The sequence below is a fragment of the Peromyscus californicus genome, unplaced genomic scaffold (assembly GCF_007827085.1).
Source record: "Peromyscus californicus insignis strain IS unplaced genomic scaffold, ASM782708v3 Scaffold_8__1_contigs__length_139910024, whole genome shotgun sequence".
Taxonomy (NCBI): Eukaryota; Metazoa; Chordata; class Mammalia; order Rodentia; family Cricetidae; genus Peromyscus; species Peromyscus californicus.
The window spans coordinates 36359705-36387178 of NW_026294606.1; the positions used below are offsets into that span (position 1 = coordinate 36359705).

The 27474-nt window shown below is 35.3% G+C and overlaps 1 protein-coding gene across 2 annotated transcripts; it reads left to right on the plus strand.

Moving 5' to 3' along the window:
• Positions 1 to 587: 587 nt before the first annotated feature.
• LOC128104768 (prolactin-7A1-like) lies at positions 588 to 10387 on the plus strand. 2 transcript variants are annotated; one of them, XM_052729801.1, is made up of 7 exons: positions 588 to 618; positions 3704 to 3882; positions 4670 to 4708; positions 5421 to 5453; positions 6952 to 7059; positions 8822 to 9001; positions 10169 to 10387. In XM_052729801.1, exons 1-7 carry the CDS (start codon positions 588 to 590, stop codon positions 10385 to 10387), a joined length of 789 nt encoding a protein of 262 aa, XP_052585761.1. The 2 variants fall into 2 exon arrangements, with proteins under 2 accessions (XP_052585761.1, XP_052585762.1); XM_052729802.1 differs by having other exon boundaries at positions 3707 to 3882.
• The last annotated feature ends 17087 nt before the right edge of the window (positions 10388 to 27474 follow it).

Sequence of the window (27474 nt, forward strand, 5' to 3'; positions counted from 1 at the left end):
AGAGAAATCCTCTACACTCTACACATCTGGATTTGCACCTTACATTACTGGCCTATTGTGCCTAATATGCAGAATAAAAACACTTTACCATATTCCCTGGATACTCTCTCCACAAAAAAAAATTACAAATGGTAAACTGTCCTGAATGAGACTTTGTGTTGCAGTGCTCAGAAAGAGTGACATAAATGTGACTCTAACCAAGATACAGTGACAGAAACACTTAAGTATCCAAAGAAAAGTCAAAGTCTGGGACATAGATACTTTGGTAGCATGTGGAATTCATAAGAGCTTTTATGGAGAAGAGAAGTCTACAGTGATTTGCAACTTAATTTGGACCTTAGTAATAGTCCCAAAATAAAGTAAAAGGGTCATATTGACTCCTTGAGTCATCATGGTCGTGCAGATGTTTGTACTTCCTGAAGCTGAAGAGTCATATGGCCCTCACCTTCATTACAGATGCTCCTTCTTCTTGCCCCCTAGCAGTGTGTGGCCTTGAGCATGGTTCACTGGCCTATATATGGAGGTGGAATCTTTACTGGAGGTAGGACTGCAGCGAAACAGCCAAGCTGTGCCAGAACGCCTCAGAGATGCCACTGTCTTTCTCTCAACCATGCTCCTGTAAGTAACTCTTTCCTTGTGTTCTTTTAAGTAAGATAAGACACTCCATTGATTTACAAGAGCCTTTGAAGAATTTACATTTTTGGTGTCATTTTTACCCTATATAGAATGAACAGACATTTATTTGTTCATGCTTAATCAGGACAAGTAAAATCAGATAAAGCTTAGAAATACTTTCTAGTCATTGCTCTAGAAAGCAAATACACTGCACACTCGGATCAGTGGTTGTTAAAAGGAGTCTTCATTCCAGGCGACATGTAGAAATGTCTAGAGACATTTTGAATTTTCTTAATTGAGCTAAATAGAAAAAGGAAGTTTATCAGTATCTAGTGGTAAGAGCAAGTCTTTTGCTTATACAACCTCAGATGATCATGGTATGAAATGATCAACATCAAAAAGTAAATTGCAGAAATTGAGACATTTGACTGGATGACGTAAAAGGAGATTTCATACTAAATTTGCAGTAACTGTAGAAGGAAGAATGTACCATGTTCTGGTTTCTGGATCTCTGCTAGGAGATGCTTGACCTGAATGAACTTAATTATATTTTCTAATGTGGGGACTTAGTGTTCAAGGGTAACAGATAGGTATCTATACAACTTTAAAATTATCATTCAAGCAAAATATATTTCAAAAGGGATAATATGGTAATACTACCTTTTCTTCTTGATAAAATTTCTAAGTAAAGAATTGGTAACAAACACGAATTAGATTTTATGAGATAAAAAATCCAGTATCGTTATCTCCTTGTGCTCAGATTAAACTGTGGGTATCTTTCACTTGATAAATGGATGGACTTTACATGTACTTACTGTATACATGTATATCTACCATACATAAAACAAATTAGTGAAAGCATCATGATTTTTGACATTTTAGTTATACAATAAGAAATAGCCTTCATGAGATAAGAGTGCACTAATTTTTATCCAATACCAAATGGTCAATCCTAAAATCATAAACAAATATTGTTATAGTGACTAGTATATATGTATTTAGTAAGACATACATATATGCATATAAATGTGTATATATGTATGTACATTGTATATATATATTTAGTAAGGCATACATATATGCTTATAAATGTATATATATATATATATATGTATATACATGTAACAACTAAAGAAAAGAAAGTTGTGAATTTGAAAGAGGATAAGGCCATATGGGAGGGTTTGAGATAAAGAGAGGAAAGAAGGAAATGATGTAATTTTCATAAACCTAAAGAACAAAAACAATAATTTAAAATGTGTTTATCTGAATTATTTTTTATTTTGCTTATAAATAACTGGTGGTTTCATTTTATACTATATAATCTTTTCTAATGTTTTAATTGTTTTTGAATTTTTTTGGCTAGTCCTTTTTCCTATTAATAAATCTTATCAGTACCCTGATTTTATTTTGAACATTTTAAATTGTGTTTATCAAAGATTCTATACAAGAGGCACTTTTTCAGATTTGTTCACTAAAAATAACAAATTTGATAGTTACATGATGCTTCATCCTCTTGAAAGCATTAATTATGGGTATTCTAGAGTTCTATATTGTCCACCTATAAAAATGTAATTTGATAATGACACTAACATATTTTATAACCATGAAAACTCATTTAAAAGAGGTTGTTTTATTGAGTGAGGCAAATAAATAAAATAAAGATTAGTGGGGTTTCTGTGATCAAATGTTCAAAGGTAAAGCTTAATCTCTACAAGTAACATCTGCTGACACTGAGCCTCAAGACGATGGATGTGTTCTCTGCAACCCAGTTATAACTGAGAGATCCTGGGTGTGTACTGACTCACAATGCATAATGCAAAGCCCATAGTGTTGACAGTATGCCATACAACAGCTGATACAAGATACAGGGACATATCAATGAATTCTACCAGCTTTCTCTTTCCACAAAATGGTTTGTGGAAAGACATTACACAGGATCAGTCTACCCAGAAGGGTATCAGAAAGTTCAACTTCATAGAAAAGACACTCTGAAGATTGTTGTAAAATGGCAAACTCATAGAATAATTACCATAAGATACTAAAGCCAGTCCAGAGGTGCCTTTTCATACAGGAATCCCAACATGATCAGTGTTACACGACAGTCACTCATGTGTTTACTCTTTTCAGGCATGAAGATAAAATGGAAGCTACCATGCTACCCTGTCAAAAGCACATATTGCACACTTAGTCAGAAAAACTCATATTTCTCCTTCCCATCTTCAGCAATGACTTTTGAGCCTTAGGTGTGGGTTTTGTGCAGAGGAAGAGAGAGTTTGCTCTGAGATTGAATCTCCTAGGAATGTCAGAAGCTATACCCATAAAGTCTCACCAACATGATTGCCTAAGCATGAGTTGAATAATGACAAAAATAATAGGCATACTAACATGAATGAAGTGAAGCCCAGGAGGGCTCAAATCTACACAAAGAACTAGGCATGGTAAGAGTAGAAGAAATAATCTTCCCCAGGCAAAAGCACACCCATCGGTTATCAACACTAAATGGTCCTCCCTGAAAATCTCACATACAAGTAACATTATACAGGTTGCCAATATATATTTAAGAAAATACATACATATATCTCTATGTATGTATGAATGTACATACATATATGTACCTAACAGCAATTAATGAGAAAAAAAGGCCATGAATTTAAAACAGAGCAAGGAGAATTGTATGGGGGGATTGGGAGGAGGAAAGGGAAGGGTAAATAAAGCAACTATATTAATCTAAAAAAGTAAAGGAAAAGTGATGTCTTGGAGGAAGTGATCATTGAAAACCAGCATAAATTCTTCAAAATTCTTACAAAACTGAACTAGAAGACAATTAATTTAATCTTCCAATAATGAAAATTTCATAATTATTTCTGATATCAATCCCAGGCTGTGGGAAGTCATCAAGTTGTGAAGTTCTGACACTATATACTTGTGCAAATATAACAATTTAGTTACATTTTGACAGTGAGAGATGCTTCTTCACTACCACTGCTATACAGTATCAGATCACACAGGGAAGGCGCTGGGCAAATACGATGAAATTTCTTTTGGTAACTTTGGATGACTGGATCTGAATGGCTCTTGTTTCTGTTAGTAGGGGCCCTTCTGCTGCTGCTGGTATCAAACCTCCTTTTATGGGAAAATGTGGTCTCTGTGCCTTTTAGTAGTGATGAGACTGATGATGATCAGCTACACCTGAAGGATCTGTTTGATCATGCCCTGATACTGTCTCAGGATATCAGTAAGCTTAACACTGAAATGCGCAGGATATTTGTAAGTACTTCACTTATATCTATTTTACTTATTTTTTTCATAAAGCAACCTCCCTGTCAAAGATTGTCCTGTACCACATTTATAATTAACATGAGCCAAATTTCCTTTACAGCTTACATAAAGATGTGTTACAAATAATGCACCTTTCTAACAATAAAATAAAACAACCTTTATTGAAAAGTAATGTAAGAGAATGGGTTAAGTTTCCTGAAATCTCAAAGATCTTTGAAGAATTCAATGAGCTTCGAAATTTCCCCTACTTATCTTTAAATTTTCTTAAATTTCCATTTGCGGCATAAAAATCTAATAGACACATCTAGGGGAGAGCTCTGATTTCCTTACCTTGTTTGCTGGAGGCCAGTATCTGTTAGCATTATTGCTTAGCACACGACAGGAATCCAATAGAGAAGAAATGCACGACAGTGAGTCCCATGGAACGAATTAAACTAATCTAAATTATGACAGTGTGTCAAGAGGAAAAGACAAACAAACGACGAAAACAAACAAACAACCAAACCAAACATTACCTTCTCAAACTTTTAAATGCTGGGAGTCCTTGTTTAAGGAGGTACAAAGAATGAGTTTATTCAACTAGAATGCAAGTTTAGAAAAGGAACGGTTTTCTGTTCCTGAGAGCTGTGTGTCGGTCAGTCAGTCTCAAGGAGGAGAAAGTACACATGGCTTTTGCATAGAAATTGGTATCCAAAGAATGTGTCTTTTTTTGCAATAAATATGCATTTAGGCTGTCTTTTAATTTACTAGTTTTTTTTTTCTCACCCTGTCTCAGACCATCAGTGAGTCGTCTGCAAAATTTTTTGACAAATTTGTAAGTACCTCCCTTACTTCTATCTTCTTTCCCCTAAGCCTTCATCTCAATGACTTTGCTTGAATTTAGCATGGGGAAACTTCAAATCCAAGTTCAAGTAATATACCTCCACGGGTAAAATAAAGTGCCAGGAAATAAAATGTCGAATAAAAATGGGACAGCTCCAGGAAATCTCTGGTTTGCAAGATTACAAGGATTTCTAAGGTTTTTCTGCTTTTTCAAAAATTATTGTTTATTTTAAAATATCCTTGCACTTGGAACACAATACTTTAATAGTTGTATCCAAGAGAGAACTGTGATTCTGTGATCTTGCTTTTACAAAGCTAGTCTCTGTTGCCATCTTTACTTAGCACACTGGAGACATCCAATAAAGAAGAAGTACAGGGAAGGAACAGAATGAATCTAAACTGTGGTAATTCAAGTGGAGAAAAAGCAAATAACAACAAGATATAAGCTTCTCATAAACTCTAAATCCTGAGGATCAGGTTTGAAGTTTTCTGGAACACAAGTTTATTCACTGGGAAGGCTGGATTAGAAAGAAACAGCTCTGTCTTCCTGAGGGCTGTTCAAGGTCAGTCAGGGTCATGCAGGAGACAAGAGATGGCTTCAGGACAGAAATGGGTACCCAGAGAATGTCGCTTTTTCTAATAAATATGCAATTTTGTCTCTTTACTCACTACTTTTTTTTGCCACTCCCCTCATTTGGACTCAGCTAAGTTCGTCATCAGAGTCATCTGACCAATTCGTAAGTGCTTCACTTATTTCCACCTTTTCTGTCACAAAAGACTTCATGCTAATGACATTCTGTGGACTTAAAAGAGAAAGTGTTAAAGCAACACCTCCACAAGGGTATAGTGATATTACGTTCTTGTACTATTACACAAGAAGCCTCTGGCAGTAATCAGTAAAATGAGAATGGGAAAGCTGCAGGGAACATGATTTGAAAGAAAAAAGAAAAACAGAAAAATAAATAGAAAAAAATGATTTGTGTGATTTTCTACTTTTTTTACTTTTTAATTAAAACAATATTATTGTAAAATAGAAGTGTAATCATTGTGGATAGAAAAGAACTCTGATATCCAGATCTAGCTTTTAAGGAACAAGAAATATTTTCACTTAGTTCACTGCAGATACCTAAGAAGTTTGAACTGCATTTGAGTCAGTTGGGTGTAGGAAACAGAACCAATCCAAATGGAAACCATGTCAAGAGGGAGGAAAAACACTAATTGATTTTTCAGGATCTCCCAGTGTTAGGAATCCTGTTAGAGATATCCAGTACTAGAGGGGGCTGGTTGACAGAAAACATAGGCTTTCTCCTCCAGATGACTATATGTTATCTGTTCAAGGTCTGTAAACATAAAGGAGAAAAAATTATAAGGCTTCAGTAGAACAATGGGCATCAAGAGAATATGTCTCTGCTTTTGCAATAGATGTGTTATTATTGTGTTCTTACTCATAAGTTTCTCATTCTTCATTCTTTACTGACCCTCTTTCAAATTTTTAACATTCCTAGTAATCCATTAAACTTTTGCACAGTAGCTGATGATCAGATTTGAATAACAAGTTAATAATAATATATTTGAAATATAATATTTAAGATTATACATTGATCAATATGTAAATATTTTTTATTTCATTGTTTACTATTTCCTAAAAATGATCAGTGTTTTTATATCTATTTTTGTCAAATTCAAATGACACAATTCCAGTCAGGATTTATGATTGATATTGAATTGTACTGGTGTATATACTCACTTGTAATAGAAAGAAAACATACAATTTTAAAAGGCCCAGTTAAAAGACACACATCAATTTGGAGATACAGGAAGCAAGAAATTAACAAATTTAGATACAATATACCATGATACTGGGCCTAGATTCTAGAGAAAGATGATCTTTAAGACATTTTATATTTACCAATTCTGTTATTTTATAAGAAAATAAAATAAATAAAATTCTTTAATAAAGAAAGATTTAGGGAAAATAAAAAAATAAGAGAAGAATAAATAGAGGAAAGGGTTGGGAGGTTTGAAATTCAGATGTAAAGCAAAATGAGATTACAGACCCAATTAAGAAAGAAGGGATCAAAATATTCACTTTGTTAAGATTTTAATCTTAGATTTTATGCAAATTTATTTTTTAAAAAAGCATGCATCTATTGAGTGCATTAATATGTTTATTGTGGATTCATTGTCTAATTTTTCAGTCACCAATTAATTGAATATTAATTTTGATACATACAGATGTTTGAGTTTCTTGGAGGTAAGGAGTTACTGGTTAAGACTCTCACCTCCTGCCACAATTATTCCATCAAAACTCCAGAAAACGTGGACGAAGCCCAAAAGATCTCTGTAAGTCTATAGTTTGGCTTTTCAGTTAAATAGCTGAAAGTGCTGGCTTTACTTTGTCATGCTGCAGATTTTTGTAAATACTGAATGAAAAGTGGAAACCAAACCTACATGAAAATGGAACAGTAGGCTAACTTTGCTTTGTCATGCTGCAAGTATTGTAATAGATGTGGTAACCGTGCCTGCAGGAAATAGGGTGAGAATGAACACAGAAAAGTCCTGCTAGAGACTTCATAATAAATAAGCAAATGTTAAGTGATATTACAGCAGGTCCATACATGGTCCATTAGAGGGTTGTGGTTTAATGATATCTCACCTCTAGACTTTACTCAATAACTACAGTAACAGCAGTGTTGCTTTTCTGTTACCAGTGAATGGCTCCCCATACCAAATCTCACATTACTGACCACCATGCTCAGTCTTCTTGATTTTCAAGACTTGTTTGATTCTACTTCTGCTTCTTATTTTCCTACTCATTTCTCCAACTCCTATGATTTCTTCTTTGTCTAAGCTGTAAGCACCTGAACAAGGAAGCGCTATAAACACGACCTGATGCTCCTGATAATGAGCCATGCTTTCAGTTGTAATGAGAAGGTCTGCATATCACTGCAGCTCTAATTTACAACTGCTAGGACCTTTCCTTATGATTCCTTTCCATAACTTATCTTCAAATGAACTGATTTCACATCATGTGAAAATAATAAGGCAAAGTGAAAGAAGAAAAGTGTATCTAGGTGTGTACTCTAAGACCAGGAATTTCACAATGTGCGTTATTGACAGTGCTGCAATTAACATCCACAAAAGCTGAATGGTGTAAGTAGACTGAGGCTTTGAAAATTTTCTGGAACTTGGACCATCAGCCTTCTCTGTCAGAATGAGTGTCGGTTCCATCCAACTGAAGTCCTCACTCTTATTCATCTGCAGCAATGGTCCCAGGAGCCTGCCTTGCCAAAACCTTTGGATCGGGGCCTTTCCTTCTTGTATTTTTCCTCTTTCCACTGGATTTCTCTCTACTCTTTTCATTGTCTCTTTAACATCTAAAGATATTAGCACATGAAGCACTTTAAACCAGGAATGAGTTTCATGTAAGTGCCTGGAACACAATGGAAAGTCAAAATCCTATTGTTATTTCTATTCATGCTGTTATTAAGAACAATGACATCCTGTTGTTCTTTACTTATGTTCCAAAAATGTGCCACTCTGCTAGAGGCAAGGAGAGGGATTGCTCTAGTTTGAGGAAATCACACTTATTAATGCCAGGTTGTCTTCATGGAATATTTTTATTAATATCTTAAAATAACCTAAAAATAATTATGATTTTGACCAATCTAGTTTGTTTGTGTGATTAATCTATGTTAAATGTCTTGCCATTTATACTGGGGGAATCTATTTTTCTTGAATCAGAACACCTATTAAGCCCCAGCAAATCCCTGGGTTCTCCCAGACAAGTAAAATAATAAAGTATGAAAGAGTTTACAGGGGGATCAGATGGCAAAATTTTATATAGAAAGCATAACATGATCAATTAAATGTGTAAGTGGAAATAATATATATGTATATACATACATAATTATTTTATGATGACAAATTAGAGGTTAATCATTTTTACTTTATTAATCTATATTATTTTTATTACCCCAAACCACTCTACCTTCCCATAAAACTAACTAATGGAGATTTAATTTGGATATCTCATAGAAAACCAAAACTAATTAATCCTTCTTTATTTCACTTATTAATATAATTACTGAAACATGCTGCTTAGCTTGAAGACTTTCCAAAACTGATACTCAGTAGAGTGCAGGCTTGGAACGACACTCTTGACAACCTCCTGACCATAGTTGGAAGTATGCCAGGAATGCATGATGACATCCTTTCAATAGCCAAAGACGTTAGGACAAAAAATGCAGAGCTTTTTGAGGATGCCAAGAGTATACTCAACAAGGTGAGTAGTGTTACCTTCACTTGCTGCATTCATGAATGATATGACCTTCTACAATGGATATTGAATTTTGAAAACCTCACTTTGCAAAAACAAAATTTGACACCCAATTTTGTAGACATTCTCAGAACTAATGGATAAACATTAAAGTATGACTTTTTCACAGTAGCATGAATAGTACCTGTAGGTCTGGGCAGAGTGAAATATTCCTGACAATTTCATTAGAGTCTCCTATCATGCTTATACCTTGCTAACGAGCATTAATTACTACGGTCAAGTCCAAGTCTTTGCTCAAGTATCAAATCCTGTTCCTTTTTCTTCAGAGTCATAAAAACACAGATTTCATCTGAAGTCAATTAAATGTAAGAAAATGTGTGCATGCAACTTGCTTTTATTCCATTGGACAAAACTGATTATTTCCCTTTTGTGTCAGTTATCAATAGCGAATAACTTTTTTGCTTAGGGATAGGACTTTGTGTCTGCTTCCCCTTCTCAGTCCTGGAATGTTATCTGGTTTGAACCTGTTCAGGCCTTGTGCATACTATCTCAGTCTGTATGAGTTTGTGTGTGTATCAGTCACATTGTGTCTGGAAGACCCTGTTTCCTTGCAGTCACCCACAAACTCAGCCTCTAACAATTTTCTCCCTCCTCTCCTGTGTAGATATTGGATCCTTGAGGGGAGGGGTTTGATAAAGACATCCTACTTAAGGCAGAGTGGTTCAGAGTCTCTTAATCTCTGCACACTGAATAGTTATGTACCTCTTTTTAATAACTATATACTGTAAGAAGAAACTTCTCTGATGAGGCTTGAAAGATCCTCATCTATGTGTATCACAATATTTTATTGCTATGTTCATTTAGCCGAATAATAGTAATAGGTTTTAAACTAGGTCTGTGACCTATCTTGCCTTAGGTTCTAAGCCTCATTAACAGTGTCAGGTATGGGTTTCATCTTATCTAATTAATGAGTGGATGGTTACCCCCCTAACATTTTCACCACTCTTGCATCAGTATATCTTGGAGGTAGCTATCCTAAAAAAAGATACTGGCCTGCAAAAAGCTTATTATTATTATCATTTTGCTAAATGTAATTTAACATCTAGGAAGGAAAGGAAAAGCAAACACAAGCTGTGTTAATTATAACTGACTGGTTATCACTTTGGTCATCAGGTTTTTGGAACAATAGAAAATGTGGATTATACCTTCTGGTCTGGTCTTGAAGACTTTCAGTCATCTGATGAAGACTTCCGCTTTTTTGCTCTTTGTAAATTATCCTATTGCTTGCATGTTGATATTAATGCAGTTGACCTTTCTCTCATGCTCTTGGGGTGTGTGGTGCTTGTTGATAGTGACATCTGCTCATCCTCAAGAATTGGAGAATATTCATGATGCTACATCCTTTTAAATAGTCTTAATTTTATACACTTTGAAGGTATACTTGAGTGTAATGTGTGTTTTTTAAAAGAAAAATAAATTGTATATACGTCAAAGTTTAAAAAGAAAATTTGTTATCTTTTATTCATTTAGTACTAAGTATATTAAATGCTTTAAGAGGTTTGATTGGAAATTGGAATAATTCACAACTTACTTTAGAATCACAGTAAATTGATATTAACGTTGATATAGTTATTAGAATCAGAGAATAAATTCACAATTATAAGTATTTCCACATTACTAAGTAATGGGTATATTGGGATACCTCAAGAAAGTTATTCAGTTTGCCAGAACCCATCCTGTTGCCCCATATCATAGCTACCTAACAGGTTCTGCAAGGCCAGGACCGCCTGCACTCTGGTTCAGCTTTGTTATATCTTCTCTCTTATCCCTAAGTCAACTGCACTCAAATAGGACCAACTAGTACTACACTCAGTGGTCCAGTCTAGTCTTAGGAGCCATGTCCATGCCTTCCCAAGTTCCAGGTTTGGGCTAGGATTCACATCCTGTGTTCAAGAGTAGTCCGTTTGGCCCATCAGACCTTCTTCAGTCATCCCATGCCATTGTCTTTTCTCTAGGTCCAGCCAGGTTGGTACACCCTTTTATCTGACCTAGCCTGGTGAATGCCTATGCTTGTCCCCATGCTTCCTGCACTCACCTAAACCTGACAATTTAATAGACCAGAATAATTTCTAACTACATTCTAAAACTTATCCATACAGTCACAGGTAAGTGCAGCTCCTACCCCTTGTCTAAGAAACTGTTCAATCTCAAATTTCCTTCTAAATTTTGATCTCTATATTCATAGACTAGCTGAAGCTCTTAGGCCTTGTTAGAGAGTTAAGTGCATAGCAATTAACAAAAAAATTCTTAAGTAATAGAAGTCCAGAGAAGAAGTATTAAAAAATTGCTTAGCCACTAATGAAATATCTGTATCATGAAAACCCAAGTTTCAAAGACCACTTTGGAAGAGGATGGCAGAAAAAATGTTAAGAGGCAAAGACTGGGGAGTACCAGAGTAAAGCAGTGTCTTTTGGACATGATCAGACCCAAGCTGTGCTTTCTTGTATAAGAACTGCTTACTGCAAGATAGTAAGCAGTTAAACATGGAGTGGGGAAGTGACATTGGCTTCACCCTATAATTTAGGAGATACTGATGGATAATGCCTTCAGAAAGGTGAGGGCATAGGGCTACTTGTAGTTGGTCAACACTCCAGTGGATAATACCAAAATATGTTAACACAAATTTGAGTGGTGAGTTATATGAAAAGAAAAGTGGGGAAAGAGAGAGGGGAGAGAAGGCAGAAATTAAAAATATCACATTATATAGTAGATTAACTATAATGAAATTTAAAGGCTAAGTAATATTATAGCAGATCCATGAATTTTCTATGAAGAGAACCTGTTTTACCAATGTCTACACCTGTGGATATACTCACTGTTGCCCAGGACACTTTGAACTGAATTACACACATATTGTTAACTTTATTCACATGTGCATAGAAAATGCAAAAATAATTTTATTCATTAAACATTACAAAGCTGGGGCCCACAGGCTGCATGTATGCTGGAATAGCTATGAATGTATGAATAGCTCACACGTTTGTCCTGGATGCCATGTCTCAGGGCCAAATTGTGGGAACCCAGTGGGTCAGTAGAATACTTTCAAATCTTTCTTTTTCCTCACAGCAGCATTTTCATCAGAGATGGGTTTCATATATGATCTTAGTAGTGAACACAATGTGAGAGGTCATACTCTATTGAGTTTGCCATCAATTATCTTTCTTTTGTTAAAATTTATTTTTATTTTAAGTCATGCTTATGAATGCTCTATCTAAATGTATGTATGTGTACCATGTATTGCCTGGTGACTGCAGAAGCTCGAAGAGGGTATCAGATTCCCTAGAACTTGAGTTACAGATGGTTATAAACCACAATTTGTGTTCTAGGAACCAAACTGAGGTCTCCTGGAAGAATATCTATCCAGTGTTCTTAACCGCTCTGACATCTCTATAATTATCCTATCTATTCTGTTATTAAAGACAATGCTATACCACTGTTTGACTCTTGTATGTTCTTATAGACTGCTCATCTAGAGGCAAGAGGTTGGGTTTTATGTAGACTGAATGAAGCATATATACCAAGGCCAGGATATCTTAATTGTATCTTCATTATAATGTTTTTAAATAATCTAAAAATCACAGATAAGTACAACATTGAGAATTGACATTTTTTTACACAGAAGAATTCCCATAGAAAAGATATTTGGGCCTCTTGCCACTGAAATATTGGCATAAATTTTATTGGAATTCATTATTATGACAACCTCCTGAGTCCCAACATATCTTGCTTTCTCATGGAAGAACAGAGAAATTAAAGTATACAGATCTTACTAGGAGGACAAGTGGTAGACTCCCAGAGGAAAACAAAATATTATAAACTTGATTTAACATTGGGTAAAGTAGCTAGTTAAATAATGCATATTTAGTTTTACTTGGAGAAACTATAGACTATGTCTGACTATTACATTTCTACAATGTGTATGCCTTTTATGATATTACTCCACATAAGACTAATAACAAATGAATGACATGAAAGATTGTGAGCCTCAACACTACACAAAGAAATACAGGCAACAAAGGAATGCTGAGAGTGAGAGAAATAATCTTCTCCAGGAAAGTGCACACCAATTAGTTATCCAATACCAAATGGTCAACCCTGAAAACCTACAGACAAGTAACATTATAGAGTCTGAGCATGTTGTATTTAGGAGTACAAACACATATGCATATGGTAACAATTAATTGAAAAGGAGGCATGAATTTGAAAGAGAGAGAGGAAGGATATGTGGAAGGGTTTGGAGGGAGGAAAGGCAAAGGAGAAACAATGTCGTTGTATAATAATCTCAAATATAAAGATAAAAAAAGAAGAAAGACCAGTCTTCATCTTTCTTTGCTTTTTTGTTGTGGTTACAGCAATGGAATACCCAGATTAATATTCCTCCAATCTCAGAAATGGACCATAAAACAATTCATATTTCTGGGTATAAATTATAAGACACTATAAAAAACAATCATTGACAGTTCAGGTTGTACAAAAACAGGGAACAACAGCTGTTGAGCTCTCAGAGGTACCAACAGTCCTACCCCTAAAATGGTTAACTGACAAATCTGTCTGGGTTGGGCAGTGGCCTATGGCATCAGAGAAACTACAGGCCTTAGAACAGCTAGTTCAGGAGCAGCTAAATGCTTGACATATTGAAGAATCTGCCATCCCTTGGAATTCTCCTGTATTTGTTATTTTAAAAAATTCTGGAAAATGGAGAATGCTGATGGATATGAGAGCCACAACTAAAGTTATTCAGCTGGTGGGCTCTCTACAGCCTGGACTGCCTCTGCCTTCTCTGTTACCTAAAGAATGGCCTATTATAGTTATTGATTTAAAAGACCGTTTCTTCTCTATACCTCAACAAGAAAAGGATGGGGAAAACTTTGTCTTCAGGGTATCTGCTTAAAATAATTCTCAGCCTGTTAAGAGATAATAACGGTAGATTCTCCCATAGGGAATATTAAATAGCCCCATTCTGTGCCAATATTTTGTGCAAAAACAGTTGGAAATAATTTGTGTACATTTTCCTTGCTGGGGATTACAAATTGCTTCTGAAAAATACAGAGGAGATACTATTAATTACTTATGATATAAAATAGGTCTACAAAAATTTAGAGCCCACAAGGTATAAATCAGTAGAGATCAACTTATAATGACTTTCAAAGATTGCTAGGAGACATTTCCAATTTACAGCCCACAACTGGGATAAGTCCTGATGAACTGAGTAATTTGTTCAGTACCCTAGATGGGAACAAGGACTTAAATAATCCAAGATAATTATCAGCTGAAGCTGAAAGAGAATTGGCTTTGATGGAAAAGAAATTACAGAATGCACATGTGGATCATGTGGATCCAAAATTTAACTGAATTCTGGTTATATTACCCTCCAGGCAATCCCCTACAGGGATTTTGATACACAGGGAAGATATTATATTAGAATGGATATTTCTACCACATAAATAGAATAAGAAATAAAAGACATACTTGGAAAAGATTTCTGTTTTGATTTTAAAAGAAAAATTAAGACTTTATCAACTGACAGAAATGGACCCAGCAGAAATTGTAGTACCTTTAACTAATGAAAAAATTTCCTCTCTATGGAAAGATAATGAATACTGGTAAAGAGTTTGCAGAAACTTTTTGGGAGAGATTAAAACATTTATCCCAAAATCAAGAGAATTAAATTAATAAAAAGAATCAGTTGGGTCCTTCCACACATTGTATGGAGAACACCAATCTCTGGAATCCCTATATTCTATACTGATGCAAATAAATCAGGAAAGGCAGGATATAAATTAGGCAATTTAAGTAAGTGGCTCAAAGCCCTTATGATTCTGTACAAAAGTCAGAATTGTATGCCATCCTTATGGTACTAATGGACTTTACAGAACCTCTCAATATAGTTACTGACTCTCAATATACAGAAAGAATTGTTTTATATATTGAAACTGCTGAATTTATTCCTGATAAAATAGAATTAACTTCGCTATTTACACAATTACAGGAATAGGAATCAGAAGAACCACCTGATATGGGACAGAAGAAAACCAAAAATCTCGAGACTGTTGTCAAATTCCTGTTTCTCCTAACACTTTTTCTTGACTCTTTGGAAACTTTCTTTAGATATAGTGCTATCCCAAAAGTTAAACTTTCCATTTTGATATCAATAATGTTTAAGCTTCCCCAAATGAACAGTAAATTTTCCTAACAATGATCTCTGAAGTCTCCAGAAGTAAGATGTGGCCCCAAAACAACGATTCTACCTGGTTCATAATGATGCCATTGAGTCGATAAAACCACTCAAGATCAGCTTTGGGCTACAAACTGCTCAAGACTATCTCAATACTATTCTAAGGTGGCTAACTGAGAGGGTCCCCCATCTTACACCTCTGTTATCTTACATCTCCAGCCAAAACTTCAGATAAACTTTACCCATTACTCTGAGACTGGCTACAAATGCTACAGATAGTCTAATGAGACTTAGCCATTGTTTTAGTTTTTTTTTTTTACAAGATCCCACAGAGATACTGTCACCCCCTAGACAGCAGGAAGCAATTCCAAGATAACAACGCCCCCTTTTCCAACAGGTTTTTGTTTCCTCTGTCTTATGGATAATTGTCATCTCTAAGGGGTTGGTTATAAGTTGTAATAGGGTTGGGGGTGTAACAATAAAGTTGAGACTCAGTACTCTCAATTTAGACTCAGCAATCTCTGTTTATACTCAGGAATCACTTTTGGAAAACAAAAAGGGGAATAGATAGAATAGGATAATAAAGTAGATTATTACATCTACTTGTAAACTAATTTAGCAACTGTCAGCTTTATATAGTTTATGTTGATATGGATTTTTGCATATTGATACAAATGTAAAACTATTTTTCTATTCTTGTTTAAGAGAATTTGTATATTGATACGAATACAAAACTATATTTGTCATATTGTACATATTCCTACTCCTGTTTAAAATATTTTTGTATATTGATACAAACATATAATTATGTTTGTCATACTGTATGTATGTTGTACTTTTGTTTAGAATGCTTTGTATATTAATACGAATGAAGGTATTGATGTCGTATTGTACTATATATTTCTACCTCTGATTAAGATATTTTTGTATATTGTCATAAATTCTAGGTCATTGTTCTTATACTGTATATCTGTCTACAGATGGTTTATTTTTTTATAATATGAAGCCTTAGCCTTTAAGATATTTAGGTGGCAAGAATTATAGGTTAATAGTCACCCATGCTTGTCATACTTATAGCCATGTTAGTTAGGTTTTGTAGCTATACTAGTTAGGTTTTCTAGATATTCTAGTTAGGTTTCATAGATATATGTCAGATGGATAGGTAATCTTCAAACACTTCATAGACCTAAAGAATATGGCATTTAAATGTTTTATTAACTTATAATTCTGTTGATGTGAGACATGATTGCTCCTGACAACACCCATCTATTCCCGACCCTCCCTGTACTCCCCTTCACCAAAGAATGATGGACATCAAAGACACTCCATATGGAGTTGGTCTTCTTCTTGGCAAAAAGTGGGCTGTTGGTCAAAGAACTGCCCTTGCCTCAATTGCAGACAGTAAGAACACTGTCCAACCTGGACGAACAGGACAAAGAAAAAAGTGACTGCTGTACATTGCCAAGACAGGGTAGGACAGTCTTTAAAAATTTCCTGTTTCAGAAAATGGTCTGTTAGATATTCTATGCCTGTAGCCAATAATGGTTGCCTCAACAGTGCAGAGAAACATTGGGTGTCTGTCCAGGCAGCCAGCTCTTTCTGTCATACCTTACATGGTTCAGAAGTTGTTTGTTTGCACTTCCCACATACTCAGGTAATATTATTTTCTTTCCAAGTCTTTGATGGGGTTGAAGATTAGGTAGGTACAATCCTCTCATATTTTAGCTAAGAGCATTTCAAGTGCAAAATTTAAATTCTTCAGGATAGGACAGCTATTGGAGTAATCTTTGTAACTTGCCAATTACCTTTGGCTTGGAAATTTAGTATATGTTTCTTGCTTCATGTTCTTGTTGGTTTTAGTTCCATTTTTATTTATGTTATTACCTTTTCTTTCTTTTAGACGATACTTGATAATTGTTCATATTGTAGATAAGTTTGTATTAGGTTTAGAACCTTCCTGTTTGTCAAAAAGGAGAAGTGGTGTGTGAATTGGCTCTGCCAATAATCTTAGGGTATCTGGCCCAATAGAGGCATGGTTTTCTCTGTGTACATGACTGATTAAAACTGAGGAGGGGGGCATGTGTTTGGTCTCTCTGAAGGTGGTTGGAAACTGGACAGCTGGTTCTGCATTCACCTCTGGGCAGAATGGAGGAGGATATCAATGGCTGTTTACTTTGTTCTATATATGTGAGTGTATTTCTCCCCATTTTATAGCTTAATAAATCCATTGATACCCTTTAACAGACTCTCATGGGTTCATTTAACACTTTCTCATTACAGTCACAATATGGTCAGATGACTCATGCTCTTACCTCCAGATTCTACTTGAAATAATAGAAGGAAGAGCACAGTGGAAGGATGATGTGGTGGCAAAGGTTTGTAATCTCATTGATAATGGAAATATAGAGGTGGATCTTTGATCTTGACTAACCAGCCTGGCATATCTATTTACCAAGTTTGAAGCCACTGACAGATTTAGTATTGCAACAAAACAAAATGAAATAATTCTCTTTACCACCTGCCCACCAAAAAACACATAAGAGAAAGGACACATATAATGATGCCTAATGGCTTAGGAACCATAAATGCTGTTTTAAAAAATCGTCAAATGCCAGTGAACTCTGAAGGAAAAATATAGTTCAAAGGCTAATGTTGCTGCGATTAAGAAATGGTAATTTACTGGGAGCATAAGAGTCAACATGTTCACATTGTTACAACTCTAAAAGGAAGGAAAACACAGTTTTTGTTTCTTTGGTGTTGTGAGTTTGCCTACTAGAGTCAACTTTTAAAACATCCAGTGCTGAAGCCTAAGGTAAACAATGTGTGTAATACAGTCTTTGCCATTCTGGGGTAGACTGAATGACACTACAATATTAACATATGATGATACCAATGTTCTACAGGGTACACTGGCAAGGAAAGAGGATCAATGACAGCCATGAATTTATGAAATGGGGAACAAAGGAATTTGACTGTTTCATTTAATTTTAGATCATAAAACTTCCTTATCTGAAAATGAATAAGCACACATACATATACATACATGTGTATGTATATACACATATAGATACAAATGCTTATATTACATAAAACGAAGTGTGGAAGCATTACATTTATGGAAATTGGAAGTCTACAATTTGAGTTATCTAAAAATGTATTCTAATGAAACTTATAAAAGGAAAGACAGAGAAAACATCTAAAAATGTCCTAAGTATAATCTAATCAAAGGTACATTCTTGAATCAAAATCTTCTGGACTACAGGAAATCATGGAAGGATAAATACAAAGAAGTGAAGATGAACAAAATTTAACTTGTCCTAAGTGTGGATAATGATACCCTCCTCAAAGAGTACATTGTGGATAATTCTGTCCTGATCATATCAATATTGTACAAGGGTGTTCAACAGGACATCTGCTACATATGCCATTGGACACTTTTACCTGAGGATAAGAAATGTTAGACAATCTTTGTTGTCCCAGAATCCCAGACCCTACCAGAAAATACTTACTTCAGTTAAGAAGTCCCCATACAGAAGGACAATAAGGAGCCAGAAGCAGAGAACTGTCTACGGCATAAGCTAACTGCACCTAGAGGTGTTGGTGAGGTCACAGCAAGCTCTTGAAGAATAATTGCTAACTAAGATAGATTATGAAATGACACCTAAGTTTTCTTTTTAAAGGAATAAAAAGATATAAGAATGGGATCAGCTCTACCTCTACTAAACACCTAAGCAGATTTTATTTAGCATGCACATAGATATAAAATCCAGATGCCATTTTTACTTTCATGAAGTAGGAAGTACTAGGCCTTCAGGGACTGCGTGACACTTTTCAAATCTACAAGCAAAGCTGACCTCTAAATGTTGTATTTATTTGGTAAAGAATCACAAGAAAACTGATGCGTTAGCAGATGAAGCCAATGGTTAAATAATTGGTAAGCAGTTGTACACATATATGGGAAAAGGCATTGGTGACAGGTATAAGGTTATTTAATAAAATGTCAGTGCCTGAAGTAAATAGGGAGTAAGATCTCTAAGGCTCATCGCATTCAGGCTGTTGAGGTTACCGTTAGATACATGGCAGAGTAAATTACAAGGACTCAAGTGCTAAGGACATTTCATTCTCTGCTTCCACTACTTGGAAAAATCAAACTGGGACTGACCTTGAAGGTTGACTGTGCTGACTGGTTTCAGAGCTTCATAGAGACTAGGGAATCTTCTGGTGGACACCAGTGGGAGGGCTCACTACGTACTAATGTTAGAAGCAAGCATGGCAAGGCACATCTACCAACATAATTCCAGTACAACAGTGTTGGCAGCAAGCAATAGCTTCCTGATTTGGTTAAAGGCCAACCTATAGGAGGAAACTCATGCTTTGTATGCTAAGACAGGTAAAAGCATGTACATTGTAAGGGTTCATAATACACTAAGAAATTATTCGTCTTTCCTTGTATGATATTCTTGTCATATTGACTTTTAAAAGCTTTAGTTTATGCCTAATTTGTGGAGAGATACTTTACAGTAGTCAGTGTGTTACTAACAAAAAGTACTGGCCATGTAAACTGCTGAGAATAATTGAATAATGTTGTGTTATGGTAACCCAGTATTCAGGAAAAGGTCATATACATATCTTAACAGCTCTAAGAGGGAAAAAAACACTGAAAGTTACAGAAAAATTCAAGAGTTGGAGGAAGGAGTTATTTGATAAAGAATAGCAATTTACATCTGGTGTAATATGTTCTTCATGAGTCATGAAGTCCACTTGGCTTTGTAGGTATCCAAAATAATGTGGATGCCAGTCATGTTGTGAAAATAGCAGGGATGTACTGATACACTGGTATGTGGTAATAGTCATGATGCTGTTGACATTACTTAAAGCAGGAGAGCCATTGATAAAATACCTAGGGTTTTGATGCTTATTTCCTTCGTGTTTAAACTGTGAGTGTCCTTGGGGCAATCTTCCAGAATATATAGGAGGGAAGAAGTAAACAGAGATCAGGACTCCAATGCAGCAGCCTTCTCCAGTGGCCCACATACTGTGGTGGAACTTCTCTGAGATGCAGCTGTCATTGAGTCTACCATGCCTCTGTAAGTAAGCTCTCATCCATGCTCTTCTGAGTCAATCTGACCAACCCCTTGGTTCTCCAAGGTTATTACATGGAATCCTTTCATTAGAATCCTGTCTCATGTCTCTTGTGTTAACAAACATTTGTATTTGTTCAAGTAGCACAACACCAGGCTTAGAAAATTTTGCCATTTAGGAAGAATATTTACAAGGGTAGTAGACTGTTTACATGGGTTCACAAAAATGGAAATGCTTTTCTTTATGTCAAGTAGTAGTAAATACTTTGCATTCTATGTCTTACTTGAGTAATGGGAGAAATGGGACAGTGGGAGCCAGATGTAGTGGTTTGGGATCAAAATTTTTGTGCTGGGACAGCAGAGGCAGATGGGTCCTAGAGCCTGGCTTACCAGCCAGTCTGATCTATTTATCAAGTTTCAGGTCAATCAGAGGCTTCATCCCAAAAACATAAAACACAAATGTGGTTTAGTATTTAACTAATAACACCTGAGGTTCTTCTCTGCCATATATATATATATATATATATATATATATATATATATATATATATATATATATATACTTGCACACACATATGAATGCTCACTTAACCACACTGTCACACACAAGAGAAAGGAGATAGAATAATGTTATCTAATTGCTTAAAAATAATGAATGTTTAAAACATTCAAATGTCAGAGAAGTTTTCAGAAGGAAAAATAAAGCTCAGAGATGGATGTTGCAGAAATTAAAAAATTTTAAGTTGTTAAGAACACAAGCATCAATGAGTTCAAATTGTCACAACTTTAGAAAGGAGAAAGATAATTATTTTTGCTGTTGTTTCCTCAGACTTATACGTGAGTTATCTTACTTGATTATTTGACTTCAAAACATTACTCCTGTTTTGGAAGCATGCTTTGGACAATAGTTTTAAATTCAGGAAGCTATGCTACATTTGAAGGTATTACACCTTGAGTTTATATTAGCACTGCTTCTCAACTGACCCCCAAAGAGGTGTTCATTAATGTGAAGCAGTAAGAAATCATTCTGCTTAAGTACCTTCACTATCTTTCTACACCATCTATCCTCTTTGATGATGCATCTTTCAATAAGTGGCCAAGAGTATTTACTGCTCTGTAAAGATTCTCATCTCAGTTCTATTTTCTCAATGCTTTTAAATCATTCTTATCCCTGAAAGTCCAGTGTTTATAGATAAAATCTTTACAACTAAATAGAGTTCTTAATGTTACCCTTTTTGTGTATGACTTGTATAGTATAACTGTTTTGAAACAGCATTGCAGCAGATGTGGAGTGAATACGTGAGAAATTTAACTCAAATATTCAGTAGATGATTTTCACATATAATTTTTCTTCACAGTTCTTCTGAAACAAGGATTTTTCATGTTTATTGATGCCAGACATGGTTGAAATTATAAGTAATAGTGGCAGGCCATAAATTATTCTAGTATATTCATATTCTAATACATGGTTATGTAGTCACTAGTAATTGTAAATGTTTATTTGTCAATAATAAAACAATGGATTTAAAAAATTAATCTTGAAGCCTAAGGTAGACAATGATAGTAGATATTTGTCTTACACTCTTGGCTAATCTGGAATAAATTGAATGATACCATGATATTTACAGTTTCTGGTGTTAAAGCTCTGTAGGTAACACTGGTAGAAAACATAATTAATGAGAGACATAGATTTTATGAAATGAAGAATAAAGGGATTTTCCTATTTAACTTACTCTGAGGTTATTAAAATTTCTCAGATGAAAATTAACAAAACATATTCATACATATGAATACACACACACACACACACACACACATATATATATATATATATATATATATATATATATATATATATACACAAACATTTATACATATAAATTTTTATATCACAAAATAAAGTCTGGAACTGTTGTGGAGTAACCTTTTTGTACACTGTGAAGATGTGTTATTCTGATTGGTTCAATAAAAAGCTGAATAGCTAATAGCTAGGCAGGATTATTGGGGAAGAAAGAATGCTGGGAAGAAAGTTGGAGTCACCAGCAACACAGAAGGAACAGACATGCAGGAGGAGAGGTAAAAGCCATGACTCTTGTGGCAACACGTAGATGAATAGAAATGGGTTAGGTTAAGTTATGAAAGCTAATTATGAACAAGCCCAAGCCATCAGCCAAGCTTTCAAAATTAATAGTAAGTCTCCGTGTCATTATTGGGGAGTCGACAGTCATGAAGAAAAATATGTTTGCAAATGGTGTCCAATGTGGAGGCACATATTTCCACATAAGACCCAAGAAAGCTTTAAAAAAGGTTCCAAACACATAAAAACAGAGCCCAAAGCAGCTTCCTACTCCTGCAGTCTCTCCTGAAGCCACAGTACAGAGACACATTTCTCAGTCACTGCCTGCAGCCTAAGCCACTAGCACACCATGAACTATGTTGCATGGTGGTTTAAGATTTTGCTCATGGAGAAGAAAAGTTTACAGATACACAGTAAAGCAGATCCAGACAGGAAAAAACCCTCTAAGCAGGTTACAGTGTGGTTAGAAACTGCATAGGCACAAAAATGAAAAGAAAGTGGGTATAGACAGTCATAGAAAAAATAGTTTATAGTAATAAGATAAAGTCTTTAAAGAGAAAATAAAATATTATTAAAGGATAAGTCATGTAAAATGGAAAATACACATGGAGTCTGGATCCTGTATGGTATTGTATTGACTTTAAATTTTTTGATTGCTGATGAGCAAACGATAGCTGCTCAGAGACATTGGATGGCAAAAACTGCTAAACTAAACCAATCCATATATATTAAAAATGTCTTAACTCCAAATATAAGTCAAAAATTACGTTCATTGGGGAACAAATTATGGTTTTGTTTCCACAGGAAACGAAAGGCCATGGATTTACACAAGGTTGATAGAGATCAGATTTGACCAGGGATGATCCCCTGAAAATCCTGATTACAGACATAGAGAAATAAACCTAAAATAACTATAAGACAGGTGACATATATTTCACCTGCTCAAACTTAAAGCAAAAATATTATCTTTGACTGGATCATGTACAATGCACAGTCTATACTGTGTTAATGCAGATATGTTGTTACCTTTGAAAGTTTTTGTGTTTTTAGAGCGAAGGGACCAGACACCAATAAAAAACAGGTGGCCCAGTCGTCCAGCCTCACAGACTACTCCAGCCAGACTTCAGATAAGCCTTACATTTTCACATCACAATGAGAGTAGACAATAGCTAGCTCTCCCAGGACTTGACCATTATCTTAATTTTCTCAGAGTCCCTTAAAAGATGTCAGTGCCCCCAGACAACAAGAAGCAGTATCCAGAACACAACGCTCACATGCCTAAGAGATGGGGTAGGTGCGTTTTGGTCATTTTGTGAGTTACGGATAATTGTCATTGTTTGGGGTTTTGGTTACAAATTGTTATTGTTCATGGTCAGAAAAAAACTGAACAAAGGATATTAGATCCAAGGATCTCTTTCTAAAAGGTAAAAGGGGTAATATAATATAGAAATGATGGGATAAAAGGGTGGATTACTGAGTCTACTTTTGAACAACCACTAGTCTTGAATATTTTACATTGGTGTGGATTTTTGTATAATGATACAAATTTAAAGTTATTTTTGTTAGAATCTACTGTACATATGTTTTTACTCTTGTTTAAGATATTGTACCTATGGAGCTCATTTAACAATGCAATGTAAATTTCTAGTCCTTGAAAGTTATTATTACAACCTATTTAGGATAATAAAGAAATACAGGTAAGTCACCTATAACAATCAAACTTGTAGTCATGCTAGGTATGTTTTCAAGGTCATACAGAGATATATTTTAGATAGATAGGTGATCTTCAAATACTTCAAATATGACCTACAGAATATGACACTTAAAATGTTTTAATAACATAGGGCTTTTCATGAGAGTAAGACACATCTGCTCCTGGAATTACCAATCTACTTCATAAAAGGATGATGAACATTGAAGAACCTCCATATGAAGTTTGCTTTCTAGCTGGCAAAGCTAACCACCTGGGCATGCCCTGCCCCCACGCCCATCCGCCCTAGCCCCGAGCTTCTTCCTGAGACTTAGAAGCCAGTCCCCAGTTCCCATCTTGCCCCAGACTTCCCTTCTGGAGGAGAGAGAGAGAGAGAGAGAGAGAGAGAGAGAGAGAGAGAGAGAGAGAAAGAGAGAGAGAGAAAGAGAGAGAGAGAAGAGCTCCCATCCTATCCTGCCCCGGACTTCCCTTCTGGACAAGAGCTCCCATCCTGCCCCGGAGTTCCCATTTGGACAAGAGAGATCCCATCTGGACAAGAGAGAGAGACTTCCTGAATCTGTCAGCTGTCTGAACCAAGTATGTGGATAAGGCCAAGAACAAACCACAAGGAGATGGGCAGACTTCAAGGCAGAAACACATACAACAAAATGAATAGCAATACAGCATCACCAGGACCTAGCCCTCCTCCAACACCTAGACCTGAACATCAGAAATTGGAAGAAGCAGAAGAAAACAGCCTTATGAATGACATCATGAAGAAGGTAGAGGCTTGTGTAGAGGAAAAGACAAAAAAAAAAAAATGGGAAGAACGCTGTAAACAACTAGAGGAAAGGGCAAACAAATTAGAAGAAATCAATAAAGTCCTGGAAGAAAACAATAAAATACTGAAAGAAAATCAAGAAAAAGCAATGAAACAAATGAAGGAAACAGTCCAAGACCTGAAAAGGGAAATAGAAAAAATGAAGAATACACAAGCGGCGGGAATGCTGGAAATAGAAAATCTGAGTAAACGATCGGGAACTTCAGATGCAAGTATAATCAACAGAATGCAAGAGATGGAAGAGAGGATCTCTGGCATTGAAGATACAGTAGAAGAAATAGATTCATCAGTCAAAGAAAACACTAAAGCCAACAAAGTCATGAACCAAAATGTCCAAGAAATTTGGGACACCATGAAAAGACCAAACCTAAGAATAATAGGGGTCGAAGAAGGAGAAGAATACCAACTCAAGGGCACAGAAAATATATTCAACAAGATCATAGAAGAAAACTTTCCCAACTTAAAGAAAGAAATGCCTATGAAGACACAAGAAGCCTATAGAACACCAAACAGACTAGACCCCCCAAAAAAGTCCCCTCGTCACATAATAATTAAACAACTAAACCTACAGAATAAAGAAAGAATATTAAGAGCAGCAAAGGAAAAAGGCCAAGTGACTTATAAAGGCAAACTCATCAAAATTTTTAGTCTGTTTAATTTTAATTTTATTTTTCTCCTTTCTTAACTAAAAATTTTGTATTCAATTTATTTTGATCATGTTTTATATCCTTCCCTGACTCTTCCCAGATACTGCTAATCCCCTTAGACACCCAAATTCATATTGTCTCTCTTACAAAATGATAGCCCAAGCAAACAAAAGTTAATCATACAATAAATGCTTAAACAAAGCAAAATAGGCCATGCACACCAAACAAAACAAAACAAGGAGTTAGTTATATGTTTTTCAGGCATCATTTGCCAAGCCTTCCCTTACCTGTTATGCTGGACATATGTGTCATGAAAGTTTGCAGGGAATTTAGATTTCTGCAAATCACATATTTTTTTTTTTAATTTCAGAAGTCCATTTAGGAACAGTGCCAAGAAATTAAAACATGCTTTTAATTTGTTTTCTGTGTCTTGTTTCTTTTTTTGTTAAGAGTGTAATCGTTAACATCTTAGACTTCTGTCACTGTCATCTGTTAAATTAGCAAATTAGTGAAGAATACAACAATCATAATGCTCAAAAATTTAAGATGATTGTTTTACAAAGTAAGAAATACAGATAAAATGATCAGTAGGGTGTCTGTGCTCATGTGATCAAAGGTAAATTTTGTGCTTTACAAGCATGAATTTCTGTAGACACTGAGTCTCAGCATCGTGGATGTGATCTCTGGCATCTAGATGTTCAAGAAAGTTCCCAGGGGTGTAGGACATGCTAATATGTGATAAAAAGTTCACAGTGATGGCATCTCACTCATCTCACCAGCTATTAATTCCACTTAGGTAATGTCATTAACCCTAGTTGTCTTTTGCACCAGTATAGTTTGAAAATATTACAAAGGCACAGTCTACTCACAGTGTTATAAAAAACTAAACTTTGTAGAAAAACCAATTTTGTAGCCTTTTCATGAAACAGTGATGCATGGCTTTATTATTGGGAGCTATCAAAGCCAGCATATGGTACCCTTCTCATGACCTTATTCTCCTCATTTTCTCTACGAGGCATTGTGCAATCACATGTTTAATTCCATGAGGCATGAAGATACAAGTAACAGATAAAGTATACTGTCCTTGTCAAAATGCAAATAATGTATACTGAATTAGAAGAAGTCTTGGAGAATCTGACCAGTGACAAACCAGGATAAATTCCCAAGGCATTAAACTTTCTACACTGAATAACTTTAAAAAAAAACACTTAAATTTAATTTAAAGTGAAAATGTTAGAAAATTTCTGTCTTTTCTGATAGCAATCTAATGTAGGAAATTGCCAGTATCTAAAACTAATATATCTATGCAACTATATTTATGTAATTTATTTATCACTGTGAAATACAGTTATTTATTACCACATCAAGACAAAGACAAACAATACAGTGAAGGCCACAGGGCAGAAATATTCTTAGTGCTGATAACCTCAGATGAATGGACCTTAGCATAGCTCTATTTCTCTACATCGGAGACATTGCCAACACTGTTGGCATCCTTCCCACAGTCTCCTGTGGGAAGATGTGGCCTCTACACCCACAAATGATAGTGGATGTGGCTTTGGTGAAATGTCCACTGAAGACCTTTTTGATGATACCAGTGCACTGTCTCAGCACATCAACGGCCTTGCTATAGAAACAGGCAGGATATTCTTAAGTACCTCAGTGGCTTCAGGCACAATCATGAGTGTTCATGTGCAGTTTAGTTTAATAGAAATCATCCTAAACCAAATTTCAAGTAATGAACCTTCACATAGCAAAGAAAGCATCCACCTCTGTAAAGCAGAGCCAGGAGTATGGGGCAATCATTATTTCTTAAATATTCACACCAAATGACTTAACTAAAAGAAAAATGCTTTTCTTAAAAGTTTTTTTTTTCTTTTTTCACACAATTCAGAAAAAAACATAACC

Excerpts from the sequence above, each read along its gene's own strand:
- LOC128104768 (XM_052729801.1), top strand. The coding sequence starts at position 588 with ATGCCACTGTCTTTCTCTCAACCATGCTCCT. Across the intron at positions 619-3,703 it reads TTTCTCTCAACCATGCTCCT|TAGGGGCCCTTCTGCTGCTG; the intron begins GTAAGTAACTCT and ends TGTTTCTGTTAG. Across the intron at positions 4,709-5,420 it reads CAAAATTTTTTGACAAATTT|CTAAGTTCGTCATCAGAGTC; the intron begins GTAAGTACCTCC and ends ATTTGGACTCAG.